Source organism: Telmatherina bonti, assembly GCF_933228915.1.
Source record: "Telmatherina bonti genome assembly, chromosome: 4".
Lineage (NCBI taxonomy): Eukaryota > Metazoa > Chordata > Actinopteri > Atheriniformes > Telmatherinidae > Telmatherina > Telmatherina bonti.
In genome coordinates this window covers 41332743-41352725 of record NC_136622.1, presented here as the reverse complement: position 1 = coordinate 41352725, position 19983 = coordinate 41332743, and the positions used below count along the sequence as shown (strand labels likewise).

General features: G+C 41.5%; 1 protein-coding gene across 1 annotated transcript in view; it reads right to left on the bottom strand.

Moving 5' to 3' along the window:
• The window catches only part of cdk16 (cyclin dependent kinase 16), a 94508-nt gene that overhangs the window by 12369 nt on the left and 62156 nt on the right, over positions 1-19983 (bottom strand). The window contains exons 2-13 of the mRNA XM_079239523.1: positions 17087-17281; positions 13632-13784; positions 5397-5515; positions 5007-5135; positions 4874-4930; positions 4583-4697; positions 3234-3328; positions 3085-3147; positions 2798-2921; positions 2160-2280; positions 1935-2032; positions 1743-1848 (exon numbers count right to left, since the gene is read on the bottom strand). Coding sequence (XP_079095649.1) covers positions 1743-1848; positions 1935-2032; positions 2160-2280; positions 2798-2921; positions 3085-3147; positions 3234-3328; positions 4583-4697; positions 4874-4930; positions 5007-5135; positions 5397-5515; positions 13632-13784; positions 17087-17210 — 1304 coding nt within the window. The 5' untranslated portion in view covers positions 17211-17281. The remainder of the gene's footprint in view (positions 1-1742; positions 1849-1934; positions 2033-2159; positions 2281-2797; positions 2922-3084; positions 3148-3233; positions 3329-4582; positions 4698-4873; positions 4931-5006; positions 5136-5396; positions 5516-13631; positions 13785-17086; positions 17282-19983) is intronic.

Here is a 19983-nt window from a genome sequence, read left to right as displayed (position 1 = left end):
TAATTGTTTAAAAACTTATTCAACCAAAAAATGTTTAAGAAGTGCTTGTTTTGACCCTTTATTCTTAACAAAACTTTCAAGGTTTTGATCAACATATATGTTAGTTTAAGTAATGTTCACGAGGTGCGTGCTGATTGATCTTCTGACGCTGAAAGTCCAGCGTCAGAAGAGGCGCGGGGCCAGTACGTCCGATGCTAAAAACAGCAGCTAGTGGTAGCAAGCTAACCTGACAGCAGCCGCTTTCGGAATTAAACCATTCATGTTCGAACTCGGGCTGCACGGTGGCGCAGTGGTTAGCACTGTGGCCTCACAGCAAGAAGGTCACTGGTTCAATCCTTGGCTGGTTTGGTCAGTGGCCTTTCTGTGTGGAGTTTGCATGTTCTCCCCGTGTATGCATGGGTTCTCTCCGGGTACTCCGGCTTCCTCCCACCATCCAAAGACATGCATGATAGGTTAATTGGTCACTCTAAATTGCCCCTAGGAGTGAGTGTGAGCGTGAGTGTGGTTGTTCGTCTCTCTGTGTGTGGCCCTGCGATGGACTGGCGAGCTGTCCAGGGTGTACCCTGCCTGTCGCCCAAAGGCGGCTGGGATAGGCTCCAGCTTCCCCGCGACCCTGAATTGGAATAAGCGGCTCGGAAAATGAATGAATGAATGAATGAGACTAGATTACTGTAACTCTCTATTACTGGGCTGTCCTAAATATGCCCTGAAAAGCCTTCAGCTGATCCAGAATTCTGCAGCCAGAGTCCTGACCAGAACCAGCATGAGAGATCATATTTCTCCAGTTTTAGCCTCTCTTCATTGGCTGCCTGTTGAATCTAGAATAGAATTTAAAATCCTTCTCCTTACATATAAAGCCCTCCACAACCAGGCACCACTATATATCAAAGACCTCATAGTTCCTTATATACCAAGCAGAGTACTTTGTTCGCAGACTGCAGGCTTACTTGTGGTTCCTAGAGTCTCAAAGAGCCGAGCAGGAGGCAGAGCCTTTGGTTATCAGGCCCCTCTCTTATGGAATAAGCTCCCAGTTAGTGTTAGGGAAGCAGACACCCTCCCCACCTTTAAGACTAGGCTGAAGACTTATCTTTTTGATAAGTCCTATAGCTAGGGATGGTTAGCATCCCTTAGTTATGCTGCTATAGGTTTAGACTGCTGAGGGACATTTCCTGATACACTGAGCTTCTTTCTCTTTATCTCTCTTTTATCCCCCCACCCCCAATAACAGTGTAGCATCATTAACATGTATGTCTCCTGTCTCAGCAGGTCTCCCTGGCCGGGAGTAGCAGTTCCTGTTGTCTGTTGTCTTTCTGTCCTCTTCCCCCCACACAGCAGAGGCAGATGGCTGCCTGTCCTTGAGCCGGGTTCTGCCGGAGGTTTCCTTCCTGTTAAAAGGGAGTTTTTTCCTTCCCACTGTCGCCAGTGTGCTTGCTCAGGATGGGAGATTGAGTTGGACTCAACTCAATCTGTTGGTTTCCTTATATAGGCTGTTGTGAATTGGCCTTCATTATGTTTTCCCCTCTGTCTGTAAAGCGTCTTGAGATGGCATTGCCGTGATTTGACGCTATATAAATAAAGTTGAATTGTATTGAATGGAATTGAATTGAATTAATGGGGGTTTGTGTATTGTGATGAACAGCATAGAATTGTACAATGCTTGAGTGTTGTGTGAATACGCTGTTGAAAAGAATAAATAAAATTGGAAAAAATAAAAATAAAAAATTAGGAATGTTGACCTGTACCTGGGGGTATGGTTGCTCAGTCTCTCTGCTCGGTACTGAGGGTAGTTTAAAGCTACAAAATCCTGGTTAGAACTGATCCCAGGCCAGCTTTGTTCTGTGGGAGTTCCTACACAAAAATAAGTTTCCTGTAACTATAAATTAATCAAGATGATTGACTCAGTGATGATATAGCAGAAGTTTAATGGTTCTCACCCAGCAACTTAAAGATAAAGTGAAGCTCCTCCTCAACAGTGGATCCAGGAAAGAGAGGACGACCTGTCACCATCTCATAGAAGATGCATCCAACACCCCTACAGATGGACAGAAAGGGAAAACAGAAGATGACATTGCTCTTATTAGCTTATCATTAGTAAACTACATCCTAATATAGGATGATATTTTAGTACATGATCACTACAGTATACTACTACAGAATACCACATGTCGATGTGGGTAGAATAGTCGGTGCTGCCCAGCAGGATGTCTGGTGGTCGGTACCACAGAGTCACCACCTCGTTAGAGTATGTCTTCGTTGGAATCGACTTTGCTCGAGCCAAACCTGAATCACATACAACACACATAATAACAACACATACACACACAAAAAAAGATATTCAAGACCACCTACCACTACACAAACGTGCACTTTCTGTCTCATAAATGAATACTAAATACTTAATGAATACTGACGGCAGTGTAAAAACACACACAACGCGCTTGGACAGTGCATAACACCAACACAGTTCTGAGGATGTCCATGCTGTTTGAAACAAAGGTAGCGCATGTGATATCATGGTATTTCTGTAGCAGACGGTGACATTTCAACACCTAAAACCTGGTTATGTATGTCCACATACAGACGTGTAAAGTGAGTATTCACACATCTTCACTTTGGCTGGAGGTTTTTCAAAGAATAGTTTTTATGCTTAAATCTGTGTTTTGGTGTGGATGATAGGACAAATCACAGAAAATAACTTGGTTTTATGAGATACCTGCTACTTGAGGACAAGGCCTGAAAAAACTTATACGAGTTTGTTTCCATACAGACTGTCAGGCTGCAGCTCTGATGGACTCACCAAAATCTGCCAGTTTGAGTTCTCCTCGTTCATTGATCAGAAGGTTCTGGGGCTTTAGGTCTCGATGGAGAACCTTTCTGCGGTGACAGTATGACAAACCTCGCAGCAACTGGAAGAGAAAAAGCTGAGGAAAACAGAGAGCTGGTTAAACTGGTGGAAAACACAGATAATGATCTTGTGTTGCATTCTCTTACATCTAAAAAGTTCATGTTAAGACCTCCAGAATTTATCATGAATACACAGATAAAAATACACACGATTCTGAAAGGAACTGAGGACTTTCTTACGTTGACATTGTGAACATGGATGGTGTTTCCACAATCATCCAGATACTGTTTCAGATCTTTGTCCTGAAAACAACAAGAAGAGTATATGATTAAAGCTTTAACATAAATAATGTCAGAATGTGTACTAATGTATGGAAGAGGTGTCATACCAGATACTCAAACACCAGCGTGAGGGATTTCTGTGTGTGAATGATGTCATGAAGCGTGACGATGTTAGCATGTTTCAAGTCCTTCAACAGAGACACTGAAGAACAAAATACACAAATTAATACACAAAAATATTGAAAAAAATTCAGGTACTGCTTCAGATCCTGAAATATTACAACTGTAGTCAGGGTCGTTTCTAGCTTTGTGGGGGCCCTAGGCAAGATGCTGTTCGGGGGCCTCTAGTTAGGTATAAGTTTATACCCTCTATAACCCTAGGTATAAGTTTATACCCTCTATAACCCTAGGTATAGGTTTATACCCTCTATAACCCTAGGTATAAGTTTATACCCTCTATAACCCTAGGTATAGGTTTATACCCTCTATAACCCTAGGTATAAGTTTATACTCTCTATAACCCTAGGTATAAGTTTATACCCTCTATAACCCTAGGTATAAGTTTATACCCTCTATAACCCTAGGTATAGGTTTATACCCTCTATAACCCTAGGTATAAGTTTATACCCTCTATAACCCTAGGTATAGGTTTATACCCTCTATAACCCTAGGTATAAGTTTATACCCTCTATAACCCTAGGTATAAGTTTATACCCTCTATAACCCTAGGTATAGGTTTATACCCTCTATAACCCTAGGTATAAGTTTATACCCTCTATAACCCTAGGTATAAGTTTATACCCTCTATAACCCTAGGTATAGGTTTATACCCTCTATAACCCTAGGTATAGGTTTATACTCTCTATAACCCTAGGTATAAGTTTATACCCTCTATAACCCTTGGTATAAGTTTATACCTAACCTCTAGGTATAAATTTTCATTGCTATGCGGATGACACTCAGATCTACCTCTCCATGAAGCCAGATGAAAGCAATCAGTTTCTTAGATTACAAAGATGTCTTACAGACATCAAGACCTGGATGAATTATTAAACAGTAACACACTTCTAATTAGGGGCCTGTAAACACATAGCAAGCTTCGTAAAATAATCCTAAGTGTTAAATATGTGAGAAACAACTTCAACTGAACAATGATGGAGCCCTAACTAAAACAACATTGCCCCCCCCCCCCCGTTAGAATCTGAATAAACTGGTCTGGAGTCAACTAGTCATTCCCATCCATGGCAGACAGGCCAACCTGGCAGGACAGGATAACTTTCAACCCTAACCCTTACGTGCAGCTTTGGGGCCCCCTGGTGGTTTGGGGGCCCTAGGCATACGTCTTGTTGCCTATAGCAAGAAACGGCTCTGACTGTAGTACTTCATACTTCAGCAGTAGTAGTGGTGGTAGTAGTAGTAGTAGTAGTAGTAGTAGTAGAGTTCTGCATGTGTGTACCTTCCCTGATCGCAGTACATGGAGCTCCTTCTTCATGTTCCAGACGAATTTCTTTCAGAGCAACGAGGTTCTCCGTCAGTTTACTCCGACCTTTATAGACTGTAGCATAGGTACCCTACGGAGAAACCGGTAGGACAATCCAGACGGGTAGGAGACAGTATGCTGAGCTTTCAGCACATTCAGGAACATTTACCATCAGTTCAGCACATGAAGATTTGCAGACTTGTTTACTTTTGTATTAAACTTTATTGAACAGCAATAAGTGAGTGTAGCAGCCAGGTATGACCTCACCTCTCCCAGTTTGTCCAGTTTAATGTATGTCTCCAGTTTCCCAAAACCAATCTCTGACTGCACACAGAAACAAAGTGGATGAGGTCTTGTAACAATTACAATTAGCCAGCATCAGAGACATGACCAAACTTACCAGAGACACTCTGCGCAGCCGTCTGCTGATTGGCTGCTCAAACAGAGCTGGACCAATGACATTAAACTTCTCTAGGTAATCATCTGGAAGACGAATGTCAGCTGGTAACGACAGATGTTTATTGATGTCCTGAAAATCACAGATACACAAAGTGAAGTAAGTGAAATTCTGATATGAACCTGGATGTTGGACGGTGAAGGTAGGACACTTTGAGGGCACATTTGGGACACATCAAAGACCTATCAGAATGCATGGGGGACAGATTGGGGAATTATCAAGGACACATCTGTCCCCCATCTGTCCCCCAGGACAAAATCGGGGACACATCAGGGATACGTCAAGGAGACAGCTTCTGTTTATTGTTTTATCATCTGTATTTTCCTCTGTTACCTCAGTGGAGATTTTCTTGTTCCTCAGTCGGACTCGAACTGGACTCTGAACATCATCTGAAGAAGAAGCCAGATCACTTTCACCATCTGAGCTCATCCTTACATCCTCATGAACAATCTCTGAAAATATATAAGAATACATCCTGTGTTAAAAAGAAATCCTTCGTCATTCACGCTTCATCATTCTGACTCGGATGAGAGGTCTTTCATAAACTCTCCAGATTCTGAGGAGATCCCAGATTTCTGCGTCCAATTAGATTGTAATAACCAAGTCCAACCTTTCAGCTGTCATCTACAGTATAGAATCTGACCATTTGGATTTTATTGTTTCCTTTAACTTGCTTTTCGTAGAATTTCTTTCTTTTCATATTATTTCATTAGCTAGCTTTCTCCAGTGTGTGTTTTTTTTTTTTTAAATAATGGGTTGGCCACATTTAAAACCTCCAGAAATGTTTAAATGTGTCAGACCCATCTGACCTAAAACAAAGTTTAAATCTGCATTTTGACAGGGTTTTTCTTACAAAATAACTTTTTTATATGAATTTCATGTTTAACTCGCAAGAGGAGGAAACAGTTTTATTCTTCATGTGGGTCTTGTCATCTCTTTTGCTCAATACTAGTGCAGCGCCACCTCTGGTAGGAATGGGTATAAATTATTTTTTTTTGTTGTTTTTTCGTTTTTGTTTTTTTTTTTTGTTTTTTTGTTTTTGTCTTGTCCAGCATTTAAGCAGGCAAAATGATTTTCTGGATGCTGTGTTCTGCTGGGTAAATTTACTTTGCCAAGGGAAGCATCATAGATTTAATGCTCCCCTTGCGACCCCCATCAGTTAAGAAACACAGGGCTCCCCTCCTCCTCCCCATCCTCCTCTTAGATCATCTGTCCTGGCAGAGCAGAGTACAGGACGATGTTCACAAAGCAGTAGCAGAGTTCAGAACAAAGATAGCGTGCCATGATGTGTTCAGGGTCCCTGCTGTAGTAGACCTACTACTGACAGCTGTTCTCAGAACAAGCCGGGACCCAGCAGGATACCTGTATTAGCTAGAAAAAGAAGGAATGGAAAGCCGTTAACTTGTAGGATGAATCTATCCAGTCTGTTAACTGTACCATGTACAACTCAGCAGACAACCAAGACCATGGTAAACTCCATAAAGCTAGCTTTATTAAATATTAGATCTCTGTCCAATAAGTCACTGTTAGTCCATGAATTCATCATTTCTCACAGTTTAGATTTTTTTTCGAACAGAAACATGACTGACAGAAGATACAAGTTTGTACTTAATGAAACAGTTTAGTTTCATGAATAAATGTGGAAACAAGAGGAAGGAGGAGGGTTAACCTCTAACCCTAGTCATCATGATCAAAGGAGCAGCCACCTTTCCTGAGCGTGATCACCGAGTTTACGATTTGGTGTAGAACTTTGTAGCTCTGACATAAGGTAAATGCTTCTCATTGTTTTGCTTTGATCTGTCTTAACACAAGACAGAGTGGTTAGATTATGTATAAGCTAAAAGGCTTAGCTGATTAGCTGTTAGCATAATAGCACAGTGTTATGCCTGATGGTATGTGTGAAGCATTTCTGTAAGCCACCTTGCAATCAAGTCTGATTTGAATATATGAACATAGTTAAGTATATTGACTAAGCATTTTTACATGCTTTACAAATCCCAGACATTGAAGATTTTTTCTGGACAGATTCCACTCTGACTAGTTAAAAGGACCCCTATTCCTCTGGAATATCAACTTCAGATAGAAATGTCAAGGTTGGCGAGATAAAGAAAAAAGGCCAAGAACTTCACAAAGCTTTTTGTATGCACCACTAATACAAAAGAAGAGCAAACTATTCTCAAAAGATTTAAGAAGTTGTCCGAATGACAACAGAATGACAAATTGACCATTGACCAAAATGACCATTTAACAAACTGACTGACCAGTTCTCTGTACTCTGCTTCTTGTCCATCCCTGATACACCCCACAACTGCAGAGTCATCAGAGTATTTCTGCAGATGACAGGACTCAGAGTTGGACTGGAAGTCTGAGGTGTACAGAGTGAAGAGGAATGGCCAGAGTACAGTTCCTTGTGGTGCACCAGTGCTGCTGACCTCCATCTCAGACACACAACCTTTCAGTCTCACAAACTGGGGTCTGTTTGTGAGGTAGTCATAGATCCAGGTGGTTGTGGAGGTATCCACCTGGAATTTATGGAGCTTCTCACATAACAAAGCAGGCTGAATGGTATTAAAAGCACTGAGAAATGAAAGAACATGACCCTCAGAGTGCTGCCTGAATGGTCCAGATGAGAGTGTGCTCTCTGGAGCAGGTATATGATGGCATCTTCAACCCCAAGTCCATTACCATATGCAAACTGGAATGGGTCCTGAAAGGTGTTTACTTGCTTGTTGAGGTGAGCCAGTAAGAGTCTCTCCAGGACTTTCATGATGTGAGATGTCAGGGCAACTGGTCTGTAGTCACTTGGTTCAGCTGGTTGTGTTTTTTTAGGCACTGGAACAAGGCAGGAGGTTTTCCACAGCACTGGGACTCTATTTTGTCTCAGACTGGTGTTGAAAAGGTGCTGGAGAATCGGACATAGTTGTTTTGAGCAGGTCTTGAGAACTCTGGGACTGACACCATCTGGACCTGCAGCCTTGTTCTGGTTCAGTTTCTCAAGTTGCTTCTTAACCTGATTGCAGGAGACAAACAAGGTGGAGGTCTCAGGATGTCCTGATGTGGAGGGAGATGAAGCTGTGTTCTGGTCCATGACTGAGCTGCAGGGTGACAGATTGGAGGCGTGACAGGAAAGCAGTGGGCTTATGGAGGGTGTGTGGTCTGTTGGGCTGGAGGTAGGGGGTGAACTGAACCTGTTGAAGAATATGTTCAGCTCATTAGCTCTGTCCAGACCTCCATCAGGCTGGTCCCCCTTTAACTTGAAGCCGGTGATCTTCTTCATTCCAGACCACACATCCCTCAGGTTATTCTGCTGGAGCTGACTTTCTAACTTCTTCCTGTAGTCCTCCTTGCACTTCTTAGTTTGTGTTTTAAGTTGTTTTTGTGTTGCCCTCAATAACTCCCTGTCTCCATCCCTGAAGGCTTTCTTTTTGATGTTCAGCAGCTTTTTCAGGTCACTGGTGATCCAGGGTTTGTTATTGGGGAAGCACCTCACTGTTCTTGTTGGGACGATGCTGTCCACACAGAAGTTTATGTAATCTGTCACACACTCAGTCATGGCGTTGATGTCGTCTCCATGAGGTTCACAGAGGACGTTCCAGTCTGTAGCCTCAAAGCCTCCTCTAAGAGCATCTTCAGCTTCAGCAGACCAGATTTTGATAGTCTTTGTGATGACTGGTTGCTGCTGAACGATGGGCTTGTAGGTGGAGGTGAGAAGAACCAGATTATGGTCAGATCTTCCTAAAGGAGGCAGGGCAGAACAACTGGATCCATTATTCATATTTGCATAAAATAAGTCCAACATCTTATTTTCTCTGGTGGAGCAGCTGACAAACTGCTGGAATGTTGGTAGAGTTGCAGAGAGGGAGACGTTGTTGAAGTCTCCGGAGATCACCATGAATGAGTTTGGATGCTGTGTTTGTAGCCGAGCAACGACGGAGCTGATGACGTCACAGGCTGTGTCTGGTGCGGTACCAGGTATTATATAAACCACTACCAGAATAACACAGGTAAACTCTCTGGGTAAATAATATGGACGGAAGCTCACAGCTAACAGTTCCATGTCCCTTGTGCATATCTTCTCCTTGACAGTAACATGTCCAGGATGACACCAACGCTGGTTAACCAGCACTGCAATTCCACCACCCTTTAGCTTTCCGCTGTGTTGTCTACTGCGGTCTGCACGGACCGTTTTAAAGCCCGGTACAGACACATTACAGTCAGGGATGTGTTCATGCAGCCATGTCTCGGTGAAGCACATGATACTGCACTCTCTTTATTCTTTCCTTGTTACCTTGTTAGCATCTCAAGCTCATCCGTTTTGTTAGCTAGCGATCTCACATTACCCACGACGATGGTCAGGAGAAACTAACTTTCAGTACTCCTCTGGTTCAGTCTAAAGATACAGCGACAACACTGCTCAGGAACCACATCATGAAACTTCATGGGGAAAATTGCTATCATAAGCACACTCTTTGGGTGATCTATCGTGAGTTGGGACAATGTAGCATTTTGAGAAGGTTTTAAATCCAGCCGTTAAGTGTGGTGTTATTTCTGGGAACTTCGCATGTGAATTCCACTGCATTACATTCATAATTCATTACATTTTGTGATATAAATTGTGTTAATTAACGGACTTCCATATTGAGGCTAGACGTAAACCTTTATGATTTTCTGTCTGCCTCTCAACCAATCAGATTTCTTCTTCCTTTTTTTAATGATGGTGAAAAACAATCAGTGCAGCCAAAGATCAGCATAAGTTGAAATAGTTCTCTTCCAGTATCGAACAAAGTAATAAAATAGTTTTAATAGTTTTTAAAAAGTTTTGTTTTTGTTTTTCAAAAAAGTAAAACACAAAACAGGCAGGCCCAACAGTTCATCCCCTGTGAGTGTGAGACGTGTGATGTGGCCTCTGTCTTGTCTCAGACAGGAACTGTTTCCAAGAGTGGCACAAGTGACTCAAGAAGTGAGGAAAAAAGAATTAAAAATGTAAATTTTATTGTGTTTATGTTAGAATGTCTTAATTCAAATCTGTGAGTTAGTTTTTTTTTTTTTTGTTGTTTTTTATGCTAATAATTGATCCATCCATGTGGCATCATTTTAGAATACAAATTATGAGTGTCAAGGTTGTCCTAAAAGAATATGTTCATTACTTAACTGTGTGTGAAAGGGTTGAGACAATGCATGCATTAATAGAGAGTTCAGGCGGACAATAAAAAAAAAAAAAAAAAAAAAGCAATAAATGGCTTGGTGTTTCAAGGGTTAAATCTCCAGTGCTTTCACCTCTGCCTCACTCCTGCTCTGCATCATCTTCTCTTTCTTTTAAACTCCATTAGGATTTGATGTGTTATTTTGTTGATTATCCTGATTTGGAAAAGTTTATTCATTTGATCCCGAAGGTAAACAAGTCTTTCGTTGCCATGGAGACTCATCATAAGTGTTGAAAGAGTCAAAACATACAGAAAAATTTCCCGTGCAGCACACCCTCCAATCCTACGTAAAATCCTCTGAAGAAGACCTAATTTGACAGCTAATATCTAAACAAGAAGAGTTTTATTTTTTAAAAAAAATCAAGATAGTAAGTCAGAGCTGCTACAGACGGCCCATTCTGGAATATGGAGAAGTTATGTGACACAGGAGAGGAATATGTTAAAGAGAACAGATGCTTTTACACAACCTTGTCTCTTCCCTAAATGGAAGGACACAGACTCTTGGCCTCCCGTATTGACTTAAACAAACATACCATCATGGAACTAGCAGATAATGTTTACAAATTTTGCTGGGCAGGGTTAGGGGTTAGGGTTTGTTGGAGAGGTCAATAAAGTCCATATAGAGGTCTTGGTGCTCTTGTCTGGACTTTTGCTGCTGGTGGAATCAAAGAAGGTTGTCACATTCCATGTTGCCAGTTTCAGGTTTATTACTTTTATTATTTTGACTGCAGGATGGAATGTCCTAATAGAGGCAGTAACTACTTAGTACTTTGAGTGGGCAAGTTTTAGGTCACCCTTTCGTGGCCCTTCCCCGGTTAGGGTGTGCAATATAATCCTGAACAGTGCTGCTTACTCACAGAGGTCTGCCAACAGCAGCTGACACTCATTCAACTCCTACGAACCACAACAGCTCTACGCCACTGTGCAGGGGTCCACTGAGGGCTCCCAGTTCATTCAAAACTGCCCTCATTGTCACCATCAGAATTGTTTTCAATGGCACCAAATGTTCTCTCACCAAGATCAGACTGGACACCTGCAGAAAGAGGTTTTTTGAAGTACAACAGAGTCCACTATCTTTAGTAACACTGTTTGACTGTGGAAGGATGGATTCCAGTGGCAAGGAAGTCCCAAGACAACCAGCACCCTCCCCAGCTGCAGACAGCTGCCAGTGCCTCAGTTTGTTGTGGACTGTTTATGCATGCCGTCAACATGTTGCTTTAGTCTTAGGGTGAGCGCCCCTTGCCTTATGTCCTCACAGACTAAAACAAGGCCCAAGGCAGTGCGGCAGTGGTTGGTTGATGTCAGGGTGTATCAACTACACAGGTCTGCACATCACCTCTGGAGACAACTGCAGCTCTGATATCCCCCTGACATTTCTGCCTGGGTCTGCAAGGCACCAAGTTACTGTGTATGGCCACAAAGTAGCTTGGCAGGAATTTTGGGGATGATGAGGCTATGTACTAACAGAAGACTTATGTGTAAGCCGCGTACCTGTTCACAAGGGTTAGCTAGCAGCAGTGAGTTGTGAACAAGAGAGGAGCAAGCAAGCAAAGCAAAGTTATTTGTATAGTACCTAACATGTACAAGACAAATCAAAGTGCTTCCAGCAGCTGGGTAGTAAGCAGGCACCTCCCCCCCAAACCACTGCTCTGCTGGACGAGGCATATCACAATACACCTGTGGACTATCCATGTACAGCCATGGAGAGAGAAGAGATGTGAACAACAACCAGCTCTCCCCCCCACTGAACCCTCTCCTCCACATCACCCAAGCTCTGCAGAGGATGTCTCTGTTCAAGATTAAATATAACTTTATTGGCTGATATACACAAAAACAGAAAATACTCTGTAATACAGTTCCAGCACATATAAAAATATTTTGAAAACATTTAGACATTAACTTTCAGCACATTTTGTCCTATTTAAAACAGTTACTGCAGTGTGAATGCATGATTTCTTGTTTATGTTTTCCAGGCCTGTCAAGCCCAGAAAAACAGCACAAAGTCCAAAAGTGTTGTTTGTACATTTGCCGCTGGGTGGACACAAGGGTCCATTATTTTTGTTATGGTGATGAGTTCTATGAGCATTTAACTAAGAGTCTGACTATCTGTGGATCCTACACACGTCTATTTATTTATTACTCACACAAAGTTTTATCCATAAAAACAGGATGTCTGTACCCAGGGCTTGGGGTGGAAGAGTGTCTTATGTAGACCATTTTGAACTGCCTTCTAGAACATAAGGTGTACAAATAAAATTGCCTTGCCTCATTTAATTTCCGAATGCATAACTAACTTCAAATAAAAATTCATTTATTTTAAGCTGAGCTAATCACTCAGCTTGAAATAAAACAGGCTAACACTGGTGGACGACGATGATTCTTCACCATCAACAGGACCATCAAGAATCCGATCTGATACAGTATACTGAAGCACTGCGATGACAGCAAAAGCATCCATACACTAAACAAATGATGGAAAACTGTTTCATTTTAGAGTTTTATGGCCAACAACGTTTAATAAACAACTGACCATTTTTACATATTAAACATATTTATGAACTAGTAATTGACTAGGTGCACACATTTGATTTACTTTATCACCTGATGAAGTTGATTTAGTTTGCATTAAGTTAATATACTTTTCTTTGAGTTATTAGATCCCAGGCAATTGTTGGGTGACTGCCTGGCCTCCTGAAAGTAGCTGGTCATGGATCTCCGAAACAGGGGTGTCAAACTCTAGTCCTTGAGGGCCGGTATCCGGCAGGTCTTGGTTGTTTCCCTCTACAAACACACCTGATGGATCCAGCAGCTTCTTGTCAACCTGCTTGTTAATTTCAGTCAGATGTGTTGGAGCCTGGAGACAAGAAAAATCTGCAGGATACCGGCCCTAGAGGACTGGAGTTTGACACCTGTGTCCTAAAATAAGGTTAAGGGTAGTTTAGGGATTTGTTTTGTTTTATAATTTTTATGTCTTTTACTTTTATTGGAAGTTTTCATTGTTAACATTAATTTTCCCTCACGTTTCTATTTAGCACTACACTGATCGGATTAGTTTGTGCTGTAGTTTTGTAAGCAGATGTTTTTTCCCAAATTTGTTTCAAATTGGCAATCTCGGGCAGTATGCCTCATGTCCTGTTTTGTGAGGTCAGTTTGTGACTCAGATTCCTGTGTTTTTGCCTTTGTTGAAGTTTTTTTGTTGATCTCTTTTTGTTGATTCTCTATACCTGTTTTTGGCTCAGTCCCTGACTAGTAAATTTCACAGATGAACGAAACAGTTAGCTTTCTGCAATTCTCTTCATCTGATGTGTCACACTTAGAAGGTACAATAGTGTGCTACCTAAACCAGTATCTGTAGTTTTAGTACCCAGTCTTGTGGTGTGGTTCAGATAGGAGCTCAGGCTGCGTCCAAGTCCTCGAGGTTTCTTCAAAGAGCTGCTGTACGACTGTAGCAACGACTGTACAGAAGATGATGAAGCTCTAATCTTAAGACCTCCAGAACACCGAAGGGACGGCATCTCTGGCAGAAAGAAAGATGTGTCAAAGCACAATCACATCAGGATCATAGAAGGATGACAGACAGATCAAAGAGGGACAATGAAAACATTACAGAGGGGTTATGTAGGTATAATAGAGGAATGATAAAGGGAATATAGAGGGATCATATGGGCGATTGAGGGAGTACAGGGGGGTCACAGACAGGTGATGGATGGGTGATATAAGGAATATAGAAGGATTATGGAAAGGTGATGAAGGAAGTATAAAGGTATCAAGGAGGGATGACAGATGAAATATAAAGGGATCATATAGAGGCAATGGATGGGTCATGTAGGGGTTGTAGAAGGATTGTAGAGTGGTAATGTATGGAATACAGAAGCATAATGGATGGTGGAGCAATTATAGAGGGATAATATATGGTTGATGGAGGAAATATAGAGGATCACAGAGGGATAATGGATGGGTGATAAAAGCTGAATACAAGGCTTATGGCTAGGTGACAGAGGCAGTACAGAGGACTCATATAGGGTTTGATGGAGGAAGTTTAGAGAAATCAGAAAGGTGATGGAAAGATTATAGAGATCAAAGAAGGATTATAGAAAGTTTGTAGAGTGATGAAAGAAGGGTGATAGAATTATTCCAGAGGGATCATAGAGGAGTTATGGAGGGATTAGAGAAATTTAGAGGAGTGATATCAAGGTTATAGAGGGGTCATAAGGGGTGATGAGGGATTATAGGGAGATCAAGAACAGGTTATGAAGGGAGTATAGAAGGATCATACAGTGGTTAAGGAGTGATTCGCGGGATAAAACAAACAGTGGATAAAAAGGCATTTAAAAATAATAGACACAAGCGCTTTCCACACACACACACACACACACACACACACACACACAAGGACATAGAGCAAAGAACCCCCCCACACCCACCCACACACACACATTCCCCAAAAAACATCATTCCTTGAATACTGTCTTTTTAACTGAATTCTGGTTAATAAAACAACTAAAAACATTAAGTAAGTGATAAAAATTCTGACTTGGTGCTGATGTGAGGAAACAATACCTCGGGATCCATCCACACCAGGAGCCAGTCCCCCACATGCTCATAGGGGCCGCCGCCACAGCAACCACACAACTCCCAGGCAGTAACAGGGCCACCCCGCGCCACCCAAACAGCAGCGGTCGCCATGACAACAGCCCCCAGACCAAACAGGCAGGGCCCCTAGCGTGCCGGATCCCCATAAGGAAAACACTGGAGTTAAAACCAGAAGATGAATAACCTTAAGAAGCAGTAAGAAATAAGAGCAACAATAAAAAAATATATACATATATATATAGAAGGACTTTACAATAATGTATTAAAAATAAGAAATCTAATAAAACAATTTAAAAATAAATAAAATAATAAATGAAGTAAATTAAGATAAGTGAATAAAGTAAAATAAAATTCAGTTAAATGCTAAGCTAAAAAGGTGTGTCTTGAGCCTCTTCTAAAACATCAACAGTCTCCGCGTCCCTGAGGCTCTCTGGCAGGCTGGTCCACAGTCCAGGACCATAACAATGGAAAGAGGTCTCACCGTATGTCTTAGTTCTGACTTTAGGAACCACTAAAAGGCCAGAACCAGAGGACCTCAGGGTCCGCGAAGGCTCATAATTAAAAAGAAGGTCGGATAAATAAGAAGGCCCAAGACCATTAAGGCATTTATAAACAAGTAAAAGAATCTTAAAATCAATCCTGAAACGCACAGGAAGCCGATGCAGCGGTTTTAAAACTGGTGTAACATGTTTCCGCCCTCTGGTCCTCGTCAGAACTCGTGCCGCTGAATTCTGTAGTAATTGTAGGCTGGAAAGAGACTTTTTTAGGAAGACCAGAGAGCAGGGCGTTACATCTACTGGAAATAAAAGCATCAGCACCTCTGTGCTGGCAAGAGAGAGAAATGGGCGACTCTGGCAATATGTTTTAGATGATAAAATCCTGTTTTTGTTACATTTTTTATGTGTGGAATAAAATCCAACTCAGAGTCAAGAACAACACCCAGATTTATCCCACACTGGGAAGGATTAAAATGTTGCAATTTTGATAAAAGGATCTCTCTCTTGCCTTCAGGACCAATAATTAAAACTTCAGTTTTGTCCTGGTTGAGCTGTAAAAGTTTGCTGCCATCCATGACTTTATATCTGAAATACAGTTTAAAAGAACATTTATTGGCTCTAAGTCATCAGGGGACACGGCGATGTAAAGCTGTGTATCATCGGCATAGCTGTGAAAATCAACGCCGTGTCTCCTGATGACGTCCCCAAAAGGTAACATATACAGGTTAAAAAGTAACGGGCCAAAAATTGATCCTTGGGGAACCCCACATTTTATTTCATAGGTTCGTGAGGAGCATGTATCCATACTTACAAAAAAACTGTCGATTCGAGAGGTAGGAATGAAACCACTTAAGAGCAGTTCCTGAGAGGCCCACCAGACTTCTGAGTCTGTTTAATAAAATCTGATGATCTACTGTATTGAATGCGGCACTCAGATCCAGTAGAACAAGAAGAGAAAGTTTTTGTGAGTCCAGGCTAGATCTAAGGTCACTAACAATCTTTAAGAGGGCCGTCTCCGTACTGTGGTCCTAAAACCAGATTGATATTTTTCTAAAATGTTGTGTTTATTCAAAAACTCGTGTAATTGAGTAAAAACAACTTTTTCTATTATTTTACTTAAAAACGGTAAATTGGATACAGGTCGGTAATGATCAACCATGTTTGGATCTAAGCCACTCTTCTTCAGAAGGGACCTTACCACCAACGTTTTAAAAGCAGAAGGGAAGACACCCATCTGAAGAGAGTGGTTTACTATGTCCAAAAGCTCACACTCAAAGAAACCATAACAAGTTTTTAAAAGCGATGTGGGAATCGGGTCTAAAAGGCAGGTTGTTGGATTTAGCTGGGAGAAAATGTACATACAATGTACATATCTCTAATTTAATAAAGAAACTTAAAATTTAGGGGTGCGACAGAAAGTGCAGGAAGGTCAAGAGTTGACCAGAAACTTTGACCAGTCTTCTGTGGGAAGTAGCTGGTTAGTTGTTGATTTGGTTAATCACTTTTACTTTTAATATCATGACAGTCCACACAGAAATACATCCTGGTCTACATGACACATGGCTGACAACACAATCATCCATCCGTCCACACTACCTTGTAAATAAGTGCTGTATGAACTGATCAAATTAAAGTTAAACATGAAGATCATTTGATAAAACATCTAACTGAACATCAAGACAATAATCTCTAAACCACTGCAGCTGACAGAATAATACCCAAGTGCTACCTGAGTCACTGTGGGATGTAACTTCCTGAGTGCTGGTGTCACTGTGGCTCCTTTCTCCACCCACAGCTGACGCCCTTCCCAGAGTAAGTGACAGTTGCCGTTTGATTTTCCTCATCCTCTCCATGAGGGGGGGTCTGGGTGGTAAGGGTGGATGTAATACTGAGGGGTGTAGGAAAGCCAGCCTGGAGACAACACCTTGAAATAAAACAGAAAATCAAAATATGATAAAATACATCTCATCTGGTATTAGCAGGTATTGGCACCAGACTATCAGTAAACTGTCAACAAGTGATGGATCATTGTTTTGAATCATTCGAATCAATTCATTCAAGTATTTCGACAAAAAAAAGACTGATTTCAGGACGTTCAACCATCAGTTATCAAATCACTTTTTAAGGGTTATGGTTAGCTTAATGTCATCAAAAGTTTTTATTTATGAATTTTCCACAAACATGGCACTCTCAACAACACTACATGAGACCAGATTAGGTTGGGATTTTCTGACTATTCTGGTTCATTCAGTCCTAGATTCTGCAGAAGCAGCTGTGTATCAGTTGCCATGAAGATTCATTTTCTTAATTTTATCACTTACTATTCCAATTGTGCAGTAAATATCTTGTTTGGGTTTGACAAAAATCAGTTTTAACTAGAAACAACTATTACTGAAATAATTGTGGATGCCCATGTATTGAACTATGCTGAATGATTGAAATGAAATTGCATAAGTATAAGAAATTGAAAAAAAGTATGTAAAACTAACATTTTTTCAAATTGCCCCACTCCAGGATTGAACCCATGAATTTCTGCATTGAAGCACACTGACTGAACAAATCCTTCATATTTAACTGGGACATTTGCAAATAAATTCCTTTTCTCCTGGAAGTGTGCAGCTGAGACCAACAGTTCACATTGAGCAGCCTGCAGAACTGCACGCCATCACACAAGCAACAGCTGACAAACGACAACAAAGCTGTATGTTAAATGCTGCATTTGAACCTGTGCCTTGAATGTGTACCTGTGTCCCAGTGCAGAAAATGGACCAATCGCTGAGCTGAATTCTGTTTCGTCCAATCACTGGAGAGGATTTTAACATTTGACAAAAATGTGAATAATTTGAAAGGTGTACATGTTAGGAAGACCAAAAGTCAGAGCACATCTCTCCTGAATGAGCTGAACAGTTTGATATCTGAATGGTTGAAGTGAGACAAAAGGTGTAGGAGGAGTAGCGTGCCAAACATTTTCCAGGAAAGACACTGGAGACGGAACTTGATGAACCGGACACTGCAGACCGGTGCAGAGCTCTGAAAACCCTGTTGAAGCAGTTTTTAGCTCATTGTGCAAAAACTGACCAATCGCAGAGCTGAATTTGTGCAACGTCCAATGCACATTGGGTGTGAAGGACTTTCATCCAATCACAAGGCTGAAATTAATTTTTTTACAAAATGCTAAATATTTCAAAAACTACAAAGATTTCAGATAAAAAAAAAAAATTGTAGCACACGTCTCCTGAAGGAGCTGCACAGTTTAAGATCTGAACGACTGAAGTGACCTGAATGGCGCAGGAGGAGTAGCACGGCAAAGTTTGGCGGAATAATCATAAAAATGGCCGAACAGGATCTCAATAATGTGAATGCCTGTCGTGGAATTTATCCGATGAGAAATAAATCTATAAATCAACTGTTTTCTGTTCAATTTATTGGCCATGTACAGATGTTGCGGGCGAGAGGTCTCGAGAGCTTTGCCCCTGCTCAGTGTGCTACAGTGTTCTTTAAGCAGACACAAACAACCTTTGCTTGGCAGCACTAGTCAAAACAACTGCTAGCTTGGAGATAACAACAGTCAAAGCTGAAACAGGCCTTGAACAGAACACTTAGTTTTATGCATGAATCTACTAAAGCAAGCTTACTGAACTACTCTAACTATGCAGAATATATATCTTGTACTACTTAAAAGAAACTTAATAAATGAGTAACATATTAAAACTACACTATACACATAATTCCACCACATTCCCCCCTTTTGATCCTTTCAGGATCAACACAAAAGAAACACAATTCATGAACATAACAAAGCAACAAAACAAACCCATAAAATAACACTAACTACCCAAAGAGATGCAGGAAACTAAAACATCAGAATGGTCACTCCCGGCAGGGTTGAAGAAAATCCGTCATAAAACATCCTGAAAGGAAAAACACTCAGGTGTCATAGTCAGAATCAGAAAAGCCATCACTATCAAAAAAGAAGGAAAAAGGATCAAAGAGAGGGAGATCCGAAGCAGGAAGAGACTAATAAACAAGCCGAGGAATGCGACATCCTAAGGCAGAGTCAATCAGCCCAACCAACAAGGCTCTGATACACGGGACAACACAGCAAACACAGAACAAAAAGGGCAGCAAGTACTGCAATGGAACCCCAATAGCGTTGATGTAGACAGAAGCAGCTGAGTCATAATGATAAACAGAGTGCCTGGACTGAGTGACCGGATAAGGGGGCAGATGGGAAACCCAGGAAGACAGCTGTAGGCAAGAGAAGGGTGACAGGGGCACATATACCAGCCCACTTTGATGGTAGCACGCCCCTAAGAACCAGACCACCGTACCACCACCAAAGGCTGGCGTAGGCCACAGAAAATTAACAGCATAAACACTGTCACACCAAGCACGGACCAAAACCCCAACAAAACCAGAATCCGGAGAGGAGCTCATGAAGCAAGTAAAATCTCACGTCGTCACACCGGAACCAGAGAGGAGGGGACTGTGTGCGGGTAACAAGGAAAGGAACATCCAAGGAAATACATATCTGAAAGGGATAGGGTTAGGGTTTTCAGAAGAGAGCAAATCAATCATACAGGTGGAGTCAAACTCAGGTGGAGGGGTAACTACATGCAGCACAGG